General features: G+C 41.7%; 1 protein-coding gene and 1 long non-coding RNA gene across 2 annotated transcripts in view; both read right to left on the minus strand.

Annotated features, from left to right (window-relative positions):
* Window positions 1-19,033, minus strand: part of NAA16 (N-alpha-acetyltransferase 16, NatA auxiliary subunit) — a 109,041-nt gene that overhangs the window by 14,601 nt on the left and 75,407 nt on the right. Inside the window, exons 10-12 of the mRNA XM_048851339.2 lie at window positions 5,164-5,236; window positions 4,754-4,923; window positions 4,221-4,373 (exon numbers count right to left, since the gene is read on the minus strand). Coding sequence (XP_048707296.2) covers window positions 4,221-4,373; window positions 4,754-4,923; window positions 5,164-5,236 — 396 coding nt within the window. The remainder of the gene's footprint in view (window positions 1-4,220; window positions 4,374-4,753; window positions 4,924-5,163; window positions 5,237-19,033) is intronic.
* Window positions 1,135-3,900, minus strand: LOC125637253 (uncharacterized). Its single transcript, XR_007356877.2, has 2 exons — window positions 2,538-3,900; window positions 1,135-1,686 (listed from the first exon to the last, which is right to left on the minus strand). It is a non-coding gene; the product is annotated as an uncharacterized LOC125637253 (long non-coding RNA).

The raw sequence follows: 19,033 nt of genomic DNA on the forward strand, positions 1-19,033 counted from the left end.
CCCTCACAGTTTACAAGCAAGTGGCAACAGCCCTGTGGAAGCTTGCAACGCCAGACAGCTACCGGTCAGTCGGGAATCAATTTGGAGAGGGCAAATCTACTGTGGGGGCTGCTGTGATGAAAGTAGCCAACGCTATCACTGAGCTGCTGATATCAAGGGTAGTGACTCGGAGAAATGTGCAGGTCATAGTGGATGGCTTTGCTGCAATGGTGGGGCGATAGACGGAACCCATATCCCTATCTTGGCACTGGAGCACCAAAGCAGTGAGTACATAAACCGCAAGGGGTACTTTTCAATGGTGCCGTAAGCACTAGTGGATCACAAGGGATGTTTCACCAACATCAACGTGGGATGGCTGGGAAAGGTACAAGACGCTCGCATCTTCAGGAACTCTGGTCTGTTTCAATGGCTGCAGCAAGGGACTTTATTCCCAGACCAGTAAATAACCGTTGGGGATGTTGAAATGCCAACAGTTATCCTTGGGGACCCAGCCTACCCCTTAATGCCATGGCTCATGAAGCCGTACACAGGCACCCTGGACAGTAGTAAAGAGCTGTTCAACTATAGGCTGAGCAAGTGCAGAATAGTGGTAGAATGTGCATTTGGGCGTTTAAAAGCACGCTGGCGCAATTTACTGACTATTAGACCTCAGCTTTCAGAGTAGCAGCCGTGTTAGTCTGTATTCCCAAAAAGAAAAGGAGTACTTGTGGCAATTTAGAGACTAACGAAATTTGTTAGTCTCTAAAGTGCCACAAGTACTCCTTTTCTTTTTAGACCTCAGCGAAACCAATATTCCCATTGTTATTAGTGCTTGCTGTGTGCTCCACAATATCTGTGAGAGTAAGGGGGAGATGTTTATGGCGGGGTGGGAGGTTGACGCAAATCGCCTGGCTGCTGATTACGCGCATCCAGACACCAGGGCGATTAGCAGAGTACAGGAGGGCGCAGTGCGCATCAGAGAAGCTTTGAAAACCAGTTTCAGAAATGACCAGACTACAGTGTGAAAGTTATGTTTGTTTCTCCTTGATGGAAACCTCCCTCGCCCCCCAGGTTCACTCTACTTTCCTGTAAGCTAAGCACCCTCCCCTCCCCCCTTCGATCACTGCTTGCAGAGGCAATAAAGTCATTGTTGCATCACATTCATGCATTCTTTATTAATTCATCACACAAACAGGGGGATAACTGCCAAGGTAGCCCAGGAGGGGTGGTGGAGGCCACACAGCACTTTAAAACTTATTGAATGCCAGCCTTCTGTTGCTTGGGCAATCCTTTGGGGTGGAGTGGCTGTAGGCCCCCCCACCGCGTTCTTGGGCGTCTGGGTGAGGATGCTATGGAACTTAGGGTGGGGGGCAGTTGGTTACACAGGGGCTGTAGCAGAAGTCTGTGCTCCTGCTGCCTTTTCTGCAGCTCAACCATATGCTGGAGCATATGAGTTTAATCCTCCAGCAGCCTGAGCATTGACTCCTGCCTTCTTTCAGCAAGCTGATGCCACCTAACATCTTCAGCCCACCATCTCTCCTCATGGTCATATTGTGTTTTCTTGCACTCTGAGATTGTCTGCCTCCATGTATTTTGCTGTGCTCTGTCAGTGTGGGAGGACAGCCTGAGGTCAGAACATTTAATCACGAATGCGTTTTTTTCGCCTTCTTATCTTTGCTAGCCTCTGGGAAGGAGAAACATATGCAGCTGGTGGAGGAAAAAAAGGGAAAGTAGTAGTTAAAGAGACATTTTATAGAACAATGGGTAGACTCTTTCACAGTAAATCCTGCTGTTAACATTACAAAGCACATGTGCTTTCATTACAAGGTCACATTGTGCCTCTTATTGAGGATATGCCGGTTTGGTGTGAGAGATCACTCACGCAGGGCCGGGCAGCAGAATTCGGCTTGCAGGCAGCCATGGTAAGCCACAGTCTTTTGGCTTCTTTAATCTTCATAACATGTGGGAATGGTTTCAAACAGCAGCACCCTCATTTCCCATATGAAGTAGCCATTGGGTTGGCCATTTAAAATGGGTTGGCAATTTAAAAGGAGGGGCTGCAGTTTCCAGGTTCACATGCAGCGGAAACCCAACTAACCCTGATTTCTGTTCAGCCACAAACAGCCCAGCAGGAACGGGCACCTCTGAATGTCTGCTTACTAAAACAACCGTATTTCAACCAGGTGACCATGAATGATATCACTCTCCTGAGGGTAACACAGAGAGATAAAGAACGGATGTTGTTTGAATGCCAGCAAACACCGGGACCATACGCTGCAATGCGTTGTTCTGCAGTGATTCTCGACTAAGTGCTACTGGCCTGGCGTGGGAAAGTGTCCTACCATGGAGGACAGAATAAGGCTGCCCTCTCCAGACACCTTTTGCAAAGGCTTTGGGAGTACATCCAGGAGAGCTTTATGGAGGTGTCCCTGGAGGATTTCCGCTCCATTCCCAGACTTTCTCCAGTAGCTGTACTGACCACGAATGCCAAGGCAAATTAATTGTTAAACACGCTTGCTTTTAAACCATGTATAAATATTTACAAAAGGTACACTCACCAGAGGTCCCTTCTCCACCTTCAGGGTCCAGGAGCCCACCTTGGATAGGTTCGGGGGGTACTGAGTCCAGTGATAAACAGATCCTGGCTGTTGGGGAAACCAGTTTCTCCGCTTCCTTGCTGTGAGCTATTATCTTCCTCGCCCCCAAAACCCGCTTCCGTGTTGCCTCCCACTCCTTGGACGGCATCAAAGCACAGGGTTGAGGTAGTGGTGGCTGCACCCCCTAGAATGGCATACAGCTCATCATAGAAGCAACATGTCTGGGGCTCTGAACCAGAGCGGCTGTTTGCCTCTCTGGTTTTTTGGTAGGCTTGCCTGAGCTCCTTAATTTTCACGCGGCACTGCTGTGGGTCCCTGTTATAGCCCCTGTCCTTCATGCCACTGGAGATTTTTTTCAAATATTTTGGCATTTCGTCTTTTCGAACAGAGTTCTGCCAGCATGGATTCGTCTCCCCATACAGTGATCAGATCCTGTACCTCCCATTCGGTCCATTCTGGAGCTCTTCGGCGATTCTGGGACTGCATGGTCTCCTGCGATGATGAGCTCTGCATGGTGACCTGTGCAGGTGAGCTCACCACGCTGGCCAAACAGGAAATGAGATTCAAAAGTTCGTGGGCCTTTTCCTGTATACCTGGCCAGTGCATCTGAGTTGAGAGCGCTGTCCAGAGCGGTCACAACTGAGCACACTGGGATAGCTCCTGGAGGCCAAAACCATTGAATTGCATCCACAGTACCCCAAATTCGACCCGGCAAGGCCAATTTCAGCGCTAATCCCCTCGTCGGGGGTGAGTAAAGAAATCGATTTTAAGAGCTGTTTAAGTTGAAAAAAAGGGCTTCGTCACGTGGATGGACGCAGGGTTAAATCGAGAGAACTCTGCTAAATTCAACCTAAACTCGTAGTGTAGACCAGGCTTAAGTCTTATTGAAATGACTTGGATTCAGCATGAACAATTTGAAATGCAGATTTGTTCTTAAACCATTAGTCCAAGTTACATAGCTTGACAATGACAATTTTCCAAGACATGACAGCTATCAAGTGTGTTCCACAAAGGGACTTACTCCTGTATGCGTGGCAATGCATTAATGTTTCATTAATTTGTGCTGGACATGGCCCACCTTGATTACCATGCACATTGTAGGGAGAGTGGTCACTTTGGATGAGCTATTACCAGCAGGAGAGTGAGTTTGTGTGGGGGAGTGGAGGGTGAGAAAACCTGGATTTGTGCTGGAAATGGCCCAACTTGATGATCACTTTAGATAAGCTATTACCAGCAGGACAGTGGGGTGGGAGGAGGTATTGTTTCATGATCTCTGTGTGTATATAAAGTCTGCTGCAGTTTCCACGGTATGCATCTGATGAAATGAGCTCACGAAAGCTCATGCTCAAATAAATTGGTTAGTCTCTAAGGTGCCACAAGTACTCCTTTTCTTTTTGCGAATGTTTCTGGAGTAACATCTGTGCTACATCATAGTCTACTAGAAAATTAGTTATTACTAATATTAAGTTATAATTACACAGGCAAACATACCCTAACAATGGACAAATATCTCTAATGGGTAGATTTCTGCTATCACTCAAATCAGTTACTCTGGCAGAGATGCGGTATCAGATAATTACATCTGATATGTGATTTTCCAACTGAAAATACTACCAACCCCCTCTTTAAAACAATATTTCCTACCCTTGTAAACTTGGAACACATCTCCTCTGCATCTTTCACCATATTTGCTCGGAGCATATATTTTGCACATTTGGAGTTGATGAATCGATCTGCTGTATCCAAAGACTGTGCTTCATCCATCCATTTGGCAGCTTCCTTGAGATTACCTACATGCTGTTATGGAAAAAAAAAGTGCGTTATATTTCATTCTTAAATAAATTTTTGACTAAATATAGACATTTTATAGCTATTAGTACTTTGGCACCAGGATTTATAAGCACCGTAGAAATGTTAAAGGTAGATTTTAGTCTTTTTTTCCTGTGGACTATCCAAAGTGACCACTCATTGTAAGTTATGATGCTTTACTCCATAGTATAAACAAACTGGAAAGCGTGTTTACATTTTCTGATTGACAGAACAGAGTGTCAAATAAAAAACAGAGCAAATGATCATGCCCCAAACCAGAAAATCACATTATCAAATCTTATGAAAATTTCAACTGAGTAAGGGACCTCTCAGCCTAAAATTAGACATATTTAATTCAACTTTTTTACCTTGTAAATTTTTGCTTTTAAATAGAACAGTTCTATTAATGTTGGAGTGCTTGCAATTGCAGCATTAATGTATTCCAAGGCCAATGAACACTGGCCAAGTTTGTCAAAGTGCTGTGCCAGGAAATAACGAACCCAAAGTAGTGTCGTTGGGGGCTCCTTCTCTCCATTTTCTGTAACAAAACAGATATAAAATTACAGTGGCCAATAAGGTTGAAGACTTCATTTGGGGAAAAACACAAAAAAAACTTGATAAATTGAGCAATATTTGCTAAATTGTTTTCATTTGCAAAAAGGTAGAGATATAACTATTCTCTGGCAAAAGGCAGCAGCACTCCAACAATTATTGATAACTGTCAATACAGGGATTAGTAACTGAAATGTAATTTTAATACCTGTCCATTGAAACTTACCATATGGACTAAAAAAGTCACAGGTTTTCAGAGAGGCTTCGTAACCAGTAATAAGTTCTTGAATTATTTCTACCTATATATGGAAAAATATAAATTTAAACGTTTGCCTTAAAATACTATAAATGTTGGAAATAGGCTCATGTTAACATTTTTACAGTTATATCACATCACCTAAAAATACAGTGAAGCAGTGTTTAAGGAACTACATTAAAATAAACAGATACTTAACTGGGGAAAATATTGGATGGATCATATGTGTATTCTAGAAACAACAATTTCTGTTCCATCACTTTCACAAGATGTTTTGTGTTCATCCATGGTAGCTGTTCTACATTTTTTCCCCCCACTATATATTCTTGAAAATTAGCCATCAAAACTCAATTAAATGTATTTGATTTGTCACCCCCTCCCAAGTGTTGCTTAGTAAATATTTTAGGTACTTCGATTTTTGAATGCCCAGCTTGAGACAACTTGAAGAGGGTTGGTTTCTGAAGAGGGCTGCAAGTATGCTTCTCATAAGGATGAAGGGTGGAAAGGGGTCTCTGTCTGAGTCCCTGTGAAATGACTACATGAACGCTGCTGGCATTTTAACTGAGTTATTAATGATGCTAGGGCAGTTAGATTTTTAAATCTAAATAAAGAGGCCTGATTTTTGATGCTCAGCACTTGTGGAAAACCAGGCCCCTTAAATGTCTAAAGTTGGTCACCCAAAAGTTCAGGCACCTGAAATCAATAGTCTCTCTTGAAAATTTAGCCTACAATCCGAAATTTGCATTGTACAATCTTGACACAAACACTCTCTGTAAAGAGTTATGTGTAATATCATAAGAACCAACTGATTTTATTCTAGAGCAGATGACTTGGTAGTGCAATACATCTGTTCCTGAACGCTTTAGAATTCTTTTAGTACAATTCATTGTTTTGTAGCTAGGTTAACGGAGATTAAAGTTGCCTTTCAAGTCTAGCAAGTATCCAACTTCTCAAGGGAACAAGACTAGAAATTAAGATGAACAGGAACAATTATAATGTGTACAAAATACAGTACATGCTCAAATGCATTTAAAATCTGGGTTGAGCATGGTGCATATGGGAGGGGACAACTCTATGGACCTGTTACATAAATGCATTAGCTTTTCACCACTTACAGATGTAAGTTAAAATCTGGATTGTTACACACAGAATGTGTTTGGTGATCACAATCTTCTCTATATAAAACAAAATAATTACGAAGTTAAAAGAAGAAATGATGCAAAAACCCTGCAAAATTAGCAAGATTTAAATCTAATGAAATATGCAACATTTTGAAAACATACTTTTAAAAGTATGAGAACTACAACACAAAAACTAAAGGTCACTCTAGAAGACTAAGTGAAGTGGTCAGAAGGGCTTATCTTAAGTAAACACACTTTAATGTGTCAGGAAATACCAAGTCTCATTTTTCAAAGTAAATTATTTCACATTGGATCTGTTAAATGCCATGAAGCCATTGTGAACTCTTCAAAAGGGGTTATATTTATGAATGGGCATAAAAAGAGTTTTGAAAAAAATCTCAACAGAAGTCATGTTTTTGGTAAAAAATAAAATAAATATCTTAGCACTTACATATTAGCCCTTTTCCCCCCCCCCCCCACAGACCTAAATTTTAACAAAGGAGAAAAAGTGCTGAAGAGCCACATAGGCAAGTAGACAAAGGAGAGAAACATATCTGATATTGCTCTCAGACCTACCTGCTTCCATTTGTTGAAAGGACCTTTAAAGGGCCAGTAGAAAACCTCTTATACAACCCTTTTCTTTTTTTAAGAGAATATTAAAATACTGAAAATACTAGTTTCCCCTTAAGCAGCAAGCTTAAGGTATATAGCTACACTACACAAAACAGAACAAGCCACCTTTCCTTAGTGCTTTTCATTACTCATCTGAAGCGCTCCCAGACTTTAAATTCTTCTCATTTAACTACTGAAAAAATCAGATAATTTTTGTTGTGGTCAAGAAGCTTTACTAGCTTGAGAGTTATTTATGTCAAGAGGAATTAAATCTTCATACTGACTTCAGAAATACCAAACATGCTTTATGAACCAATTTGAGCATTGTCTGGTTCCTAAAGTGACACAGATTCTACTAAACTGCACTCGCTCTTTAACAGGATGTTAAATTCTTCCCCATTCAGTATTGTATACTGAGTTCTGTTTCTATAAAACAAGGAAGTATAATGGAAATTTAATTCTGAAAAACAATCTAAATGATAAATTTGCAAGAGTAATATTTGAAGAACTCAGTGGAAACAACTGCAAAAAAGAAGTTACTCTGTAAATCAGGTATTTTATAGATGTTATTCCAAAGATTCTTTAGATGAAAATAAGTGTAACCTTTGTTTGCTATGGGTATACATTCACTGGGAATCCATTTTTCCTTCTCTCTCACACACTTTGACCATTTTTATTTAATCTCTTACAGCAACACCAATAATTTAGAAAAATATATCTAAACATATTTCCAACTCAATACTCATTTTGACATTTACATAATATCTCATCTTAAGATTTTGTAATGGGCTTTCAGATTTAATAAGTTAATGCAATTTTCAATTTGGCGTACTTGCTACTTCAAGGCAAAGTTAATGTCCTGCAAATATGATTCATCTTTACTCAGTCCAAGTCCTCAAATATGACCATGTTACCTACAGTTTAGAAGGAAATGTTCATCTCTTTGACACAGTTGTGCTCCTCAGACAAAAGGTTACAGAAGCAGGCCACCATGACTTAAAACTCAGGCTTCACTGGGATAATTGTGGAGCCAGTTCCAGAACTGAGGACCCTCCAGTGAGAACACCCTTGCCTCTGGTCCCCCAGAGAGATTAAAGGTGAGGGCTCTAGGCAGAAGTACCCTTTCTTCTTTACCGCAACAGGTAGCCTTCTTCGTAATCAGGACTTAGACCAGACAGAGTTACAGGTCAGCGTTTGTACCCTGCATTATATCTGGAAGCATTATCAAGCCAATGCAGGCTTTTGACAGGTGTAACATGCTCCAAACAGCTGCCACAGTTAAGAAAGCAGATTGCCACAGTCTGAACTAATTGTAGATTAAAAAAAAAAAAAAAAAAAACCTTAAGAGTGGATAACTACCTCTCTGGCCTCCAAAGCACCTGCTCTCATGAAACTTATATAGCACGTTTTCACAGGTACTACTCAGTCAAAATATGAGTTGGTTACATTTGAAAATGAAAGCACTGAATTATGAAGCTAAGCAAAACCCAATTATATCCTAAGTAAATTCTGCATTGTTTGTATTTCTCAAATATATATTTTTATCGTACAAACTTAAATGCAAACAACATGTATGCACCTTAAAGTCATAAGTTATTTGTTATAAATGAATAGGTAACGGATTTCCAAAAATTCACACAAATGCATTTTCTTAATTATTTTATTCTTGTACATAAATAGCTCTTCCTGAGTGGAATAGTATTGAAAAATAAACTGTGTTCTCTTAAGTAAGAGGTAGCATGGGGGAAATTCATCTTCTTAGTGTGATAACTCATCAGTTTGACAGACAATAATATTTTTAAATAAATCCTTTCAGAGACAAGCACAAAAACTATCCAATTCCATTTTTAGAGATTGCTATGACATGTTAAAATATTGATAAAACGATCTGCTGAATACTGAGTTAATTACATCTTGTATTACAGCAGTTAGTCAAAATACATTACATCATGCTAAACACTCAAGATGGTTAACTAAATCATCAAATTAAATGACTAATATATTAAAGTAAAATTATTCAATATTTTACTTTATGAAATTGTAAACAAGAGCAAACAGAAGAAAAACTGAATATAGTTTTTAAAATGTTACCATACTGTATAACTTAGCATTTCATTTTGTTAACTACTTAAACAATACTAGTTTATCAGTTATGACCACCAGTTTTAAGTAATACCTTTTCAATTTTTTTACAGCAAATAAAACCTCAATAAGTATTTCTACTGTATAAACCTATGAATACAAAAAATAAAGTTTTAAATATTTTACTCAGTATAATTTTCAGAAACAATCAGCACAATTAACATTTTAGCATAGATTTTAAGCACTACTTTCTGATTTTGTAGGATATAGGGCAGATGTATCTACATTTTCTTCTTAGAAAGACTAACTATGTTCAGTTCTATTTTCTTGTATGGTAGCCCCAGCAACCTGGAACAAAAGTAACTGAGATTCTTTAAAGGTAATGTACGTTGATTTCTGCATAATACTTTGTGAAATCTCTAGGAGGACTGAATCTGTCTTGCGATTCACAATTAAAGGCCACAAAAAATTCTACAAACACATTTGTTAATTATTTATTAACTGAACACATGAACATGTGATTACAGCCAAGCAAACACAAAGGCCTCTTCTACATTAAGAATATTTGTCAATGTTTCTTTCCTCCACGAGTACTGCTTTGAGCAGGGCTTAATGACATCATAATAAAGACATTTGCATCCTGTTCATACTATGGCTTTTGCTGTTACAGTGGCGGGAGAAGAGGTGTGCACTAGTGAAGAAGAATTCTCACAAAATTTTCAGAGTAGACATATCCAGGGAGGATATGGTCTTGCCTAGACGGACAACGCAATGAAGAGGAGACTAAACAAGTAGGGAAAGGGAGAAGATACAGCTAGAGTGACCAGACAGCAGGTGGAAAAAATCGGGACGGGGGTGGGTGGTAATAGGTACCTATATAAGAAAGAGCTCCAAATACAGGGTCTGTCCCTATAAAATTGGGACATCTGGTCACCCTAGATACAGCAGCCAGATCATACGGCTACTCAAAGGCGTGTGCAAATCATAGTTGATTTTATAACTATAAAGGTGTATGCATTAAATGATTAATAAATAAAAACAACAGTCTTTATTTACTTTTCATGGCCACAAGAATTAAAGTGGGTCAGTCTTGTGGGAATTTTTGCATGAAAGGAGGTGGTGGTTTAGCAAAGCAATTCTGGGTCATGACCTTTTCCTTGATGAATACCTAGAAATCACACATTTTGGAATCTATTTTGATATTTGAAGTTTAAGTGTACTAAGATTTCATGTATTTAAAATTTAACTCTTCATTGTTTTGCACTGGTTTTAGTAATTTAGATAAACTGTATTTTTCAGTGGTTAATGATAAAGCATATAAAAGCACCATACAAGACTTAAGTAGATATTACTTATCTAGAGGACTCTAAAGACAGCACTGTAGAAAAGTGAGTGAACTTGTCTACCAATTTTCTGTTCCCAACACAGAAGCCTATACTTTATGCATTCTGGTTCTCACCAAACTCTGTAAAGCAAAGATCTTTTTCCCCAAGATTCCAGCCTGTTTAAAGTGTTTTTCCTGTAGCAGATAACAAATGATGCCGAATGCTTTCTGTGGGATGCTGAAGAGCGACATTACGTAACTCCATTTCTTAGTCTTATTTGAGATAAGAAATAAAAATTTTAAAAATAAAAATGCTTTAAGGTCCCAGCAGTTTCAATTCTTCCTCCTCTGTAAACCGTAAATTGTTTGAGATTTGGAGGACTGAAAGAACTTGCCTGCAGAGCTCATGATGCTATACTACACCTTGAGTCTTAATTTTTTACAGCCTCACCAAACACTTAGAGGGCATTTCAGAATTATCCAATCCTCATTTTCTCCATCTAACAGTCTGAAGAATATAAAATACAAGATGACATATGCAGGATTCAACAGTGTAAAGGAGGGAACATTCAGGGTATGAAAGTATTTACTTGAAACAGTCAAGTTTGACTTGAGACACGACTGTGATGAAATCAGTACACAGCTAAGTTTCCTTTGTCTCACTTGTAAAGCTTCCATTACACAGCCTACTACATCATTCCTATAAATTAAGTCCACAGCATAATGAACAATGTAATAAGTACACATTAATCTCTTTATTTTTACATACCTTGTACAGTAACTGGAGTTCTTAGAGATATTTGTCCCTATGAGTGCTACACTTCAGGCATTCATGAGCCCCTTTTCCTTTGATCAGAAGCTTTTTGGTAGCACTGTCCATTTGATCTACATATGTGCCCTAGCTAGCCTCGTGCCCTGTACCTGATAAACCACCCTCAGTTCCTTCTCTACTGCTACGGCAAAGACTCCAAAGCAAAGGGGAAGGAGGATAGATAGTGGCGCATGCTCAGGGACACAAATCTCGAAGAACTCCAGTTACCTTGTAAGTAACTGCTCCTTCCTTCCTCAGACAACATCCCTGTGGGTGCTCCACTATAGGTGGATTCCCAAGCAATACTTCCTATAAGAGGGGGGTGTTTTGAAGCCCAATGTAAGGGCTAGGCTACACTGGCAAGGCTAAAGCACTGCCGCAGCAGAGCTTTAACGTGGCTTGTGTAGTCACGACAGAGTGCTAGGAGAGAGCTCTCCCAGCGCTCTAAAAAACCCCACCTCCACAAGAGGCGTGGCTCCCAGAGCTGGTGCACTGTTTATCCTGGCGCTTTACACTGCTGAAACTTGCTGCACTCAGGGGGGTGTTTTTTCACACCCCTGAGTGAGAAAGTTGCAGCGCTGTAAAGTGCCAGGGTAGACAAGCCCTAAGGCTGTTTGAAGAACAGCAGTTCCAAAAGCAGCATCTGCCCCTGAGACATGAACCAGAGAACAATGGTCTGAAAAGGTGTGAGCTGAATCCCATGTGGCATGTCCACAGATTTCTACAAATGAAACATTCTTCAAAAGAGCTACAGATGTAGACTGTGATCCAGCAGAACAGGCTGTAACTGTTGGAGGGGGTTAAGAATTAGAAACCTCATAAGATAAACAGAGCCAGAAACTCATCTGGCTTTGGGTTCAGATGGGGCCTCCTTTAACTGTCTGTGAAAGAAACAAAATCTTTGAGAAGCCCTAAAAGATGTAGTTCTCTCTAGATAGAAAGTCAATGCTCTAACGTCTAAGGTGTGAAGCGTGGCTTCTTCTCTGGAGTAGTGAGTCTTGCAGTAAAAGACCAGGAATTAAATGTTAAATTGCTATGGAAATTGGAGGTTACTTTGGAGAGAGGGGGGAAAAAAAAAAAAAGGAAGTGGTCTGGTAGATAGAATCAGTCATAGAATATCAGGGTTGGAAGGGACCTCAGGAGGTCATCTAGTCCAACCCCCTGCTCAAAGCAGGACCAATCCCCAAATAAATCATCCCAGCCAGAGCTTTGTCAAGCCTGATCTTAAAAATCTCTAAAGAAGGAGATTCCACTATCTCCCTAGGTAACCCATTCCAGTGTTTCACCACCCTCCTAGTGAAAAAGTTTTTCCTAATAACCAACCTGAACCTTCCCCACTGCAACTTGAGACCATTACTCCTTGTTCTGCCATCTGCTACCACTAAGAACAGCATAGGTCCATCCTCTTTGGAACCACCTTTCAGATAGCTGAAAACAGCTATCAAATTCCCCCTCATTTTTCTCTTCTGCAGACTAAACAATCCCAGTTCCCTCAGCCTCTCCTCATAAGTCGTGTGCTCCAGCCCCTAATCATTTTTGTTGCCCTTCGCTGGACTCTCCCCAATTTTTCCACATCCTTCTTGTAGTGTGGGGCCCAAAACTGGACACAGTACTCCAGATGAGGCCTCACCAGTGTCAAATAGAGGGGAACGAACCACCTCCTTCAATCTGCTGGCAATGCTCCTACTTATACAACCCAAAATGCTGTTAGCCTTCTTGGCAACAAGGGCACACTGTTGACTCATATCCAGCTTCTCGTCCACTGTCACCCCTAGGTCCTTTTCTGCAGAACTGCTGCCTAGTCACTCGGTCCCTAGTCTGTAGCAGTGCAAGGGATTCTTCCATCCTAAGTGCGGACTCTGCACTTGTCCTTGTTGAACCTCAGACTTCTTGTGGCCCAATCTTCTAATTTGTTTAGATCCCTCTGTATCCTATCCCTACCCCAGGGCTGGCCCACAATATTTTAGCACCTGAAGCGGGGAGCTCAAATGACACCCCTATGCCCCCTTGCTTCGGCCAAAACTTTTAAAGGTCTCAATTCTGCCTTCTTCTTGGTACTGCTCTGCTACCTATCCCAATAAAGGAGAACTAAACTTCAAATGCTTTGTTCAAAAATTTTAAGTAACGCTTAACTTTCAAATGCCTGAACAGCAAATGTCACTTTTCTTGTCTGCATAGTACACACGGGCATTTTTATCTGTTTGAATAATGAAAGTGGCGCTTTCTGTGCCTTCTTGGTTGCAAAGATTTGAACTGCTTCCTGAAGGTCCACAGTCTGGGTCAGCTCATGCTCTATTGAGATGGTTGCAAGGCCGACCAGCCTCTCCTGTGCATTGTGGAGCGTAGATGTGTTTTTATTAACTTCAGCTTGGAGAAGCTGTGTTCTCCACTGGCAACTGTTACAGGAAGTGTTAGAAGTATGAGCAGAGCAACAAAAGCATTTGGAAAGAGGGTGGTCATCTTATTTGTGCACATATATTCCAGAACAGCCTTTGGAGTTGATCCTGCTGAAATTTATCTTGAAAGGGCTTTCAGTTCATCACCTAAATCACTCACATCAATATCATGCATGTCATGTGTCAACACTGTCTCTAGTGCCCAGCACTGCTGGTGTAGGTCTTCAGGTATAGTGAGGAGTTTTGGAATATCATACAACATCCTAAATATTCTGCTGTGTTCCTTGAGCTGCATGAAATGTTCTTCAACTGACTGTATTGAGCAATCTAGCACCTGGTTAAAGAATTCAACTTTGCATTGTTGTTTGGGGCCTCTTATGGGATTATCCCATGCCTTGTAACAAAATGTCTTCGATGACTCTTGTATTCTTGAATGGGTGAGAAAATAGCTTCAGTCTGAAGTTCCTCTACCAACTTCTGTGCACTCTTCAGAACGTTTTGAAATCCCTCGTCTGACCGGTAAGACTTTAGGGACGACTTTGCTTTGTCCAGTTGTGCCATTGCTCCCGATATATCAAGATCAACATCTTGAAGTCTCTTGCTTACAACATTTATTTCAAACAGTGTGTCATGCCACAACACTAAGCCACACAGAAATTTGAAGTTACGTATGTTTCTGGTGATTCCATTTCCCTCTGCCACTGTTCTCCCACGAACAGTTCCTGTCATAGCATTATCCTCCATAATGGCATCTATGGCATCATCTATCTTCCAAATTTTGTGTTTAATAGGCTTTAATCGCCTCCACTTGACTTTGTCATTGTGTGGCACTCAGTGGTTTCAGTGTCAGAGAGGATGTTCCCAGATGCTACTTCAAAATTTGCCGTTGATGAGATAAAAATAGATACTTTGAATTACATTAAAAAATTCAGCAGTCTCACTAGAAGCTGATGCTGCATCACTGACCACCAAGTTCAATGAATGCAGACATGGATCCGAGAGTTAACTCTTCGAGCTCTTTTTGTCCCATGGGATCCATGTCTGTACTCCTCTGTTCTTTCCCCTCATGTTGGCACCATTATCATAGCCCTGATCTCTCATGTCAGCTATCGCAATCCCCGTATCTTCTAGCTTTTTAAGAAGCGCATTTGTCATACCAGGTCCCGAAGTATCATCAATCAATGTCAATAAATTCTAGAAAATGCTCTCGACAGTCACCATTGCAGGGACATTTTCACTATGTTCTGTGGTTGTTACAAAAACGCACCATTAAAGTCATTTGTTCCATATGGCTGATGTCAGCTGTGCAGACCTGAAGTCAGCAAGATATTACTCTGTTCTGATGTGTCACAATCTTCTGTTTGACTTTTGTTGCCAGTAAATCTCATTTTGAATGGTTTTTCCAAAGTAGTGGTGTGTGTACATTTCTTGGGTGGTGACTCTTCTTAGATGTTCCTGGAGTACAGCATCAAACTCCGCCATCAGCTCCACAATTTTAAGGAAGTTTCCATTGTTTGGCACATACAGCTGATCTGAAGTGCCGCACAGTGGTAGGTTTGGGTAGCAAGCATTCTCACAATGGCAATGAGCCCTTTCAGAACATTTTGCCAGTAAAGAGACTCTGATACAATCTTCTCTTGATGCTGATCATGGTGGCCTTTAACCTTAGTCTCATATCAAGCTCTTTCCACCTATGGAATGCTCTCTGGTGATTTTCTGCCTTCTCGTGGCATGCCAGATTTCTAGCCAGCTTTTTCCAGTCCTTTGTTCCTGTAGGACCCAATGTGGCTGGAACATGAGACTGCAAGAGTGTGCAACAAAACCAGTATGCAGCATTCTGGGTTTGAGTACATAAGCCATGGCCTCTCCACTTCGTCACAATTGGGGATTTCACTCCAGTAATGTGTTGGTTGGAAACTTCTATTTTCATTGTTTTGGGGGAACATGAAGTTTTTCACTTGCTGTGGCCCAAGCAGTACAAGGAAGTCCCTCAGGCTACTGCTCAAGTGGGTCCACAGTCCTGGATCATCTAGACTTAAGGAACTAAACTCAGCAGCAGCTGTTTCTTGCGCCTCCACCGCACTCTTCTCTGATCTACACTTTTCTTCAGGAATGTGCATGGTTACATCCATTTGAGATGGAGATATGGATGCTGCAGTAGCTGCCAGGTCACCTGCACTCTGACTAACTGGAAGATCAGGCATCTCCTCACCACTCACATCCTCACTGGGGCCGGAAGGCTCACCGTGAACATTTGTGTCTATCTCAGGAGAGCTCCTTCCTGCTTAGATAGAAAGCAAAAGAAGCTTTTCTATCTTTTTCTAAATGCTGCCCCAGAGGGGAGTTTTATTCTTTCACTCATGATTGCTGTTCTGTGCCAGCTATAATGGCTCTCAACACTCAATTGAAGGGGACAAATAAGCAGACTGGTAGCAGGGCCTGAGTGAGGGAAAATATCAGCGTCTTAAGGGCCTAACTGGCTCCTACTACTTCAGTTGACTGCCTGTTCTCCTCAAGTATGTTCAGGGAAGCAGCAGGAAACAGGAAGCTCCCTGAGAAGCTGGTGTTAATCAGTCCAGGCTCCTGGGGGTGCTAAAGAGGTACATAAGAGGCTCCTCCTCTCTCTCCCTGCAGATCCTGCTGCTTTCTGTTATTCCCTCTCACCTTTTCTCCTGCCTACCCGTTATGTCTTGTGCCCTCCTTCCTCTAGCACAGCACTCCACCATCTCTGTGCATCCAGAGCAGAGAGAATACATATGGACCAGCAGCAGACAATTTTCTACACGCTGGGTCCTAGTGGCGCCCCCCCCAACAATCTGGCACCCGAGGCAGCCGCCTCAGTTTGCCTCATGGTAATGCCAGCCCTGTCCTACCCTCCAGTATATCTACCACTCCTCCCAGTTTAGGGTCATCTGAAAACTTGCTGAGGGTGCAAGCCACGCCATTCTCCAGATCATTAATGAAGATATTGAACAACACCGGCCCCAGGACCGACCCTTGGGAATACCCTTCTTTATAAAAGACACTGTGGGAGGTTCAGCCATTAAGGCCCCTAATTAAGGGAAGATATTGCCACTAAAAAGGCAGTTCTCAGACAAATTTAACAGGGAACATTTGACTAGCAGCTTGAAGTGTGGTTTCATGGGGGAGTTGAGGACAACGTTCAGACCTCATGCTGGGGTAGGTTCTGTGATATACGGAAAGAGATGCAAAGCCTTCAATTAATCAAGATTAGTAGGTGAGCAAATATTGAAAATCCTTCCACTGGAGAATGGAAGACAGTAATAGCAGCTACATGAACTTTAACAGAACTCAAAGCTGAGCAGTTCAAAATGTGTGACTGAATGTAGTCAAGAGGGGAAAGACCCCACTAAGTGCACCAGTGTTGGAATCTTTTCCATTTCTATAGGTATGTTTTTCTAGTAGATGACTTTCTCCTGCTCTTGAACAGCCAATTTCTATTCATTTCTATAAATTACCAAAATAACGGAAACTGGTGTGATTATATTGTGTTATTTTGACAAATAAAATATGAACAGTTTAAAAATATTGTGTACAGAATTTAACTTTTTGGCACAGAATTCTCCCAGGAGTAAGAACTAGCTTTCTAGCCATACCTTTAGGAGGGACAACTTCCTGTCTCAGAAGTGTCCCTTAAGAGGGACAGAGAACGGGATTGGGAATGGAAACAAAGCATATGCCGTAATCTAATGTTACAACCTCCACAACCCACCTGTTTGAAGTGATTAGTTCCCAAAATGGAAAGAAATGAGATGTTTTCAAAGGGCTGGAGTAGGTGGGTAGAACAATGCAGCTGATGATCTGCAACCCTCAAAAGTAATCAAAATGGTTGCTTGTTGTAACATTCTGTACCTCGGGGGAACACCCTACACTCCCATGTTCAACTTTATAAAATGATTGTGTGGTATCCAATGCAAAGTTTGTCATGTGGAGTGTTTTCGGAAGGCTCATAATGCACTGAGCATGGTTGTTATAGCGATGTTATAGTAATTGTTACAGTAGGGTTATAATTTCATGTATATAGTTTGAAGCTGAAAATGTATCCTCATGGCTTAAAGCAAGCCCATGCAAACATTCTTCAAGAACAGAGACAGTTCACACCTTGTCAGGGCATGGACAGGACGAACCCAGCCCAGCCTCAAGGAAGAATGGACACTGACTTCGGCAACAACTTCCTTTGGGCAGTTTGGGACTGCGATGAGGTAATGCTCACCTGACTTCGAAAGGGAGAGGGGGGGCGCAAAGCCAAGAGGAAAGAAAGGAGACACATAGAATCATAGAATATCAGGGTTGGAAGGGACCCCAGAAGGTCATCTAGTCCAACCCCCTGCTCAAAGCAGGACCAATTCCCAGTTAAATCATCCCAGCCATGGCTTTGTCAAGCCTGACCTTAAAAACCTCTAAGGAAGGAGATTCTACCACCTCCCTAGGTAACGCATTCCAGTGTTTCACCACCCTCTTAGTGAAAAAGTTTTCCTAAAATCCAATCTAAACTTCTCCCACTGCAACTTGAGACCATTACTCCTCGTTCTGTCATCTGCTACCATTGAGAACAGTCTAGAGCCATCCTCTTTGGAACCCCCTTTCAGGTAGTTGAAAGCAGCTATCAAATCCCCCCTCATTCTTCTCTTCTGCAGGCTAAACAATCCCAGCTCCCTCAGCCTCTCCTCATAACTCATGTGTTCCAGACCCCTAATCATTTTTGTTGCCCTTCGCTGGACTCTCTCCAATTTATCCGCATCCTTCTTGAAGTGTGGGGCCCAAAACTGGACACAGTACTCCAGATGAGGCCTCACCAATGTCGAATAGAGGGGAACGATCACGTCCCTCGATCTGCTCGCTATGCCCCTACTTATACATCCCAAAAGGCCATTGGCCTTCTTGGCAACAAGGGCACACTGCTGACTCATATCCAGCTTCTCGTCCACTGTCACCCCTAGGTCCTTTTCCGCAGAACTGCTGCCTAGCCATTCGGTCCCTAGTCTGTAGCTGTGCATTGGGTTCTTCCGTCCTAAGTGCAGGACCCTGCACTTATCCTTATTGAACCTCATCAGATTTCTTTTGGCCCAATCCTCCAATTTGTCTAGGTCTTTCTGTATCCTATCCCTCCCCTCCAGCGTATCTACCACTCCTCCCAGTTTAGTATCATCCGCAAATTTGCTGAGAGTGCAATCCACACCATCCTCCAGATCATTTATGAAGATATTGAACAAAACCGGCCCCAGGACCGACCCTTGGGGCACTCCACTTGATACCGGCTGCCAACTAGACATGGAGCCATTGATCACTACCCGTTGAGCCCGACAATCTAGCCAGCTTTCTACCCACCTTATAGTGCATTCATCCAGCCCATACTTCCTTAACTTGCTGACAAGAATACTGTGGGAGACCGTGTCAAAAGCTTTGCTAAAGTCAAGGAACAATACATCCACTGCTTTCCCTTCATCCACAGAACCAGTAATCTCATCATAAA

The sequence above is a fragment of the Caretta caretta genome, chromosome 1, assembly GCF_965140235.1.
Source record: "Caretta caretta isolate rCarCar2 chromosome 1, rCarCar1.hap1, whole genome shotgun sequence".
In the NCBI taxonomy this organism is placed as follows: Eukaryota; Metazoa; Chordata; order Testudines; family Cheloniidae; genus Caretta; species Caretta caretta.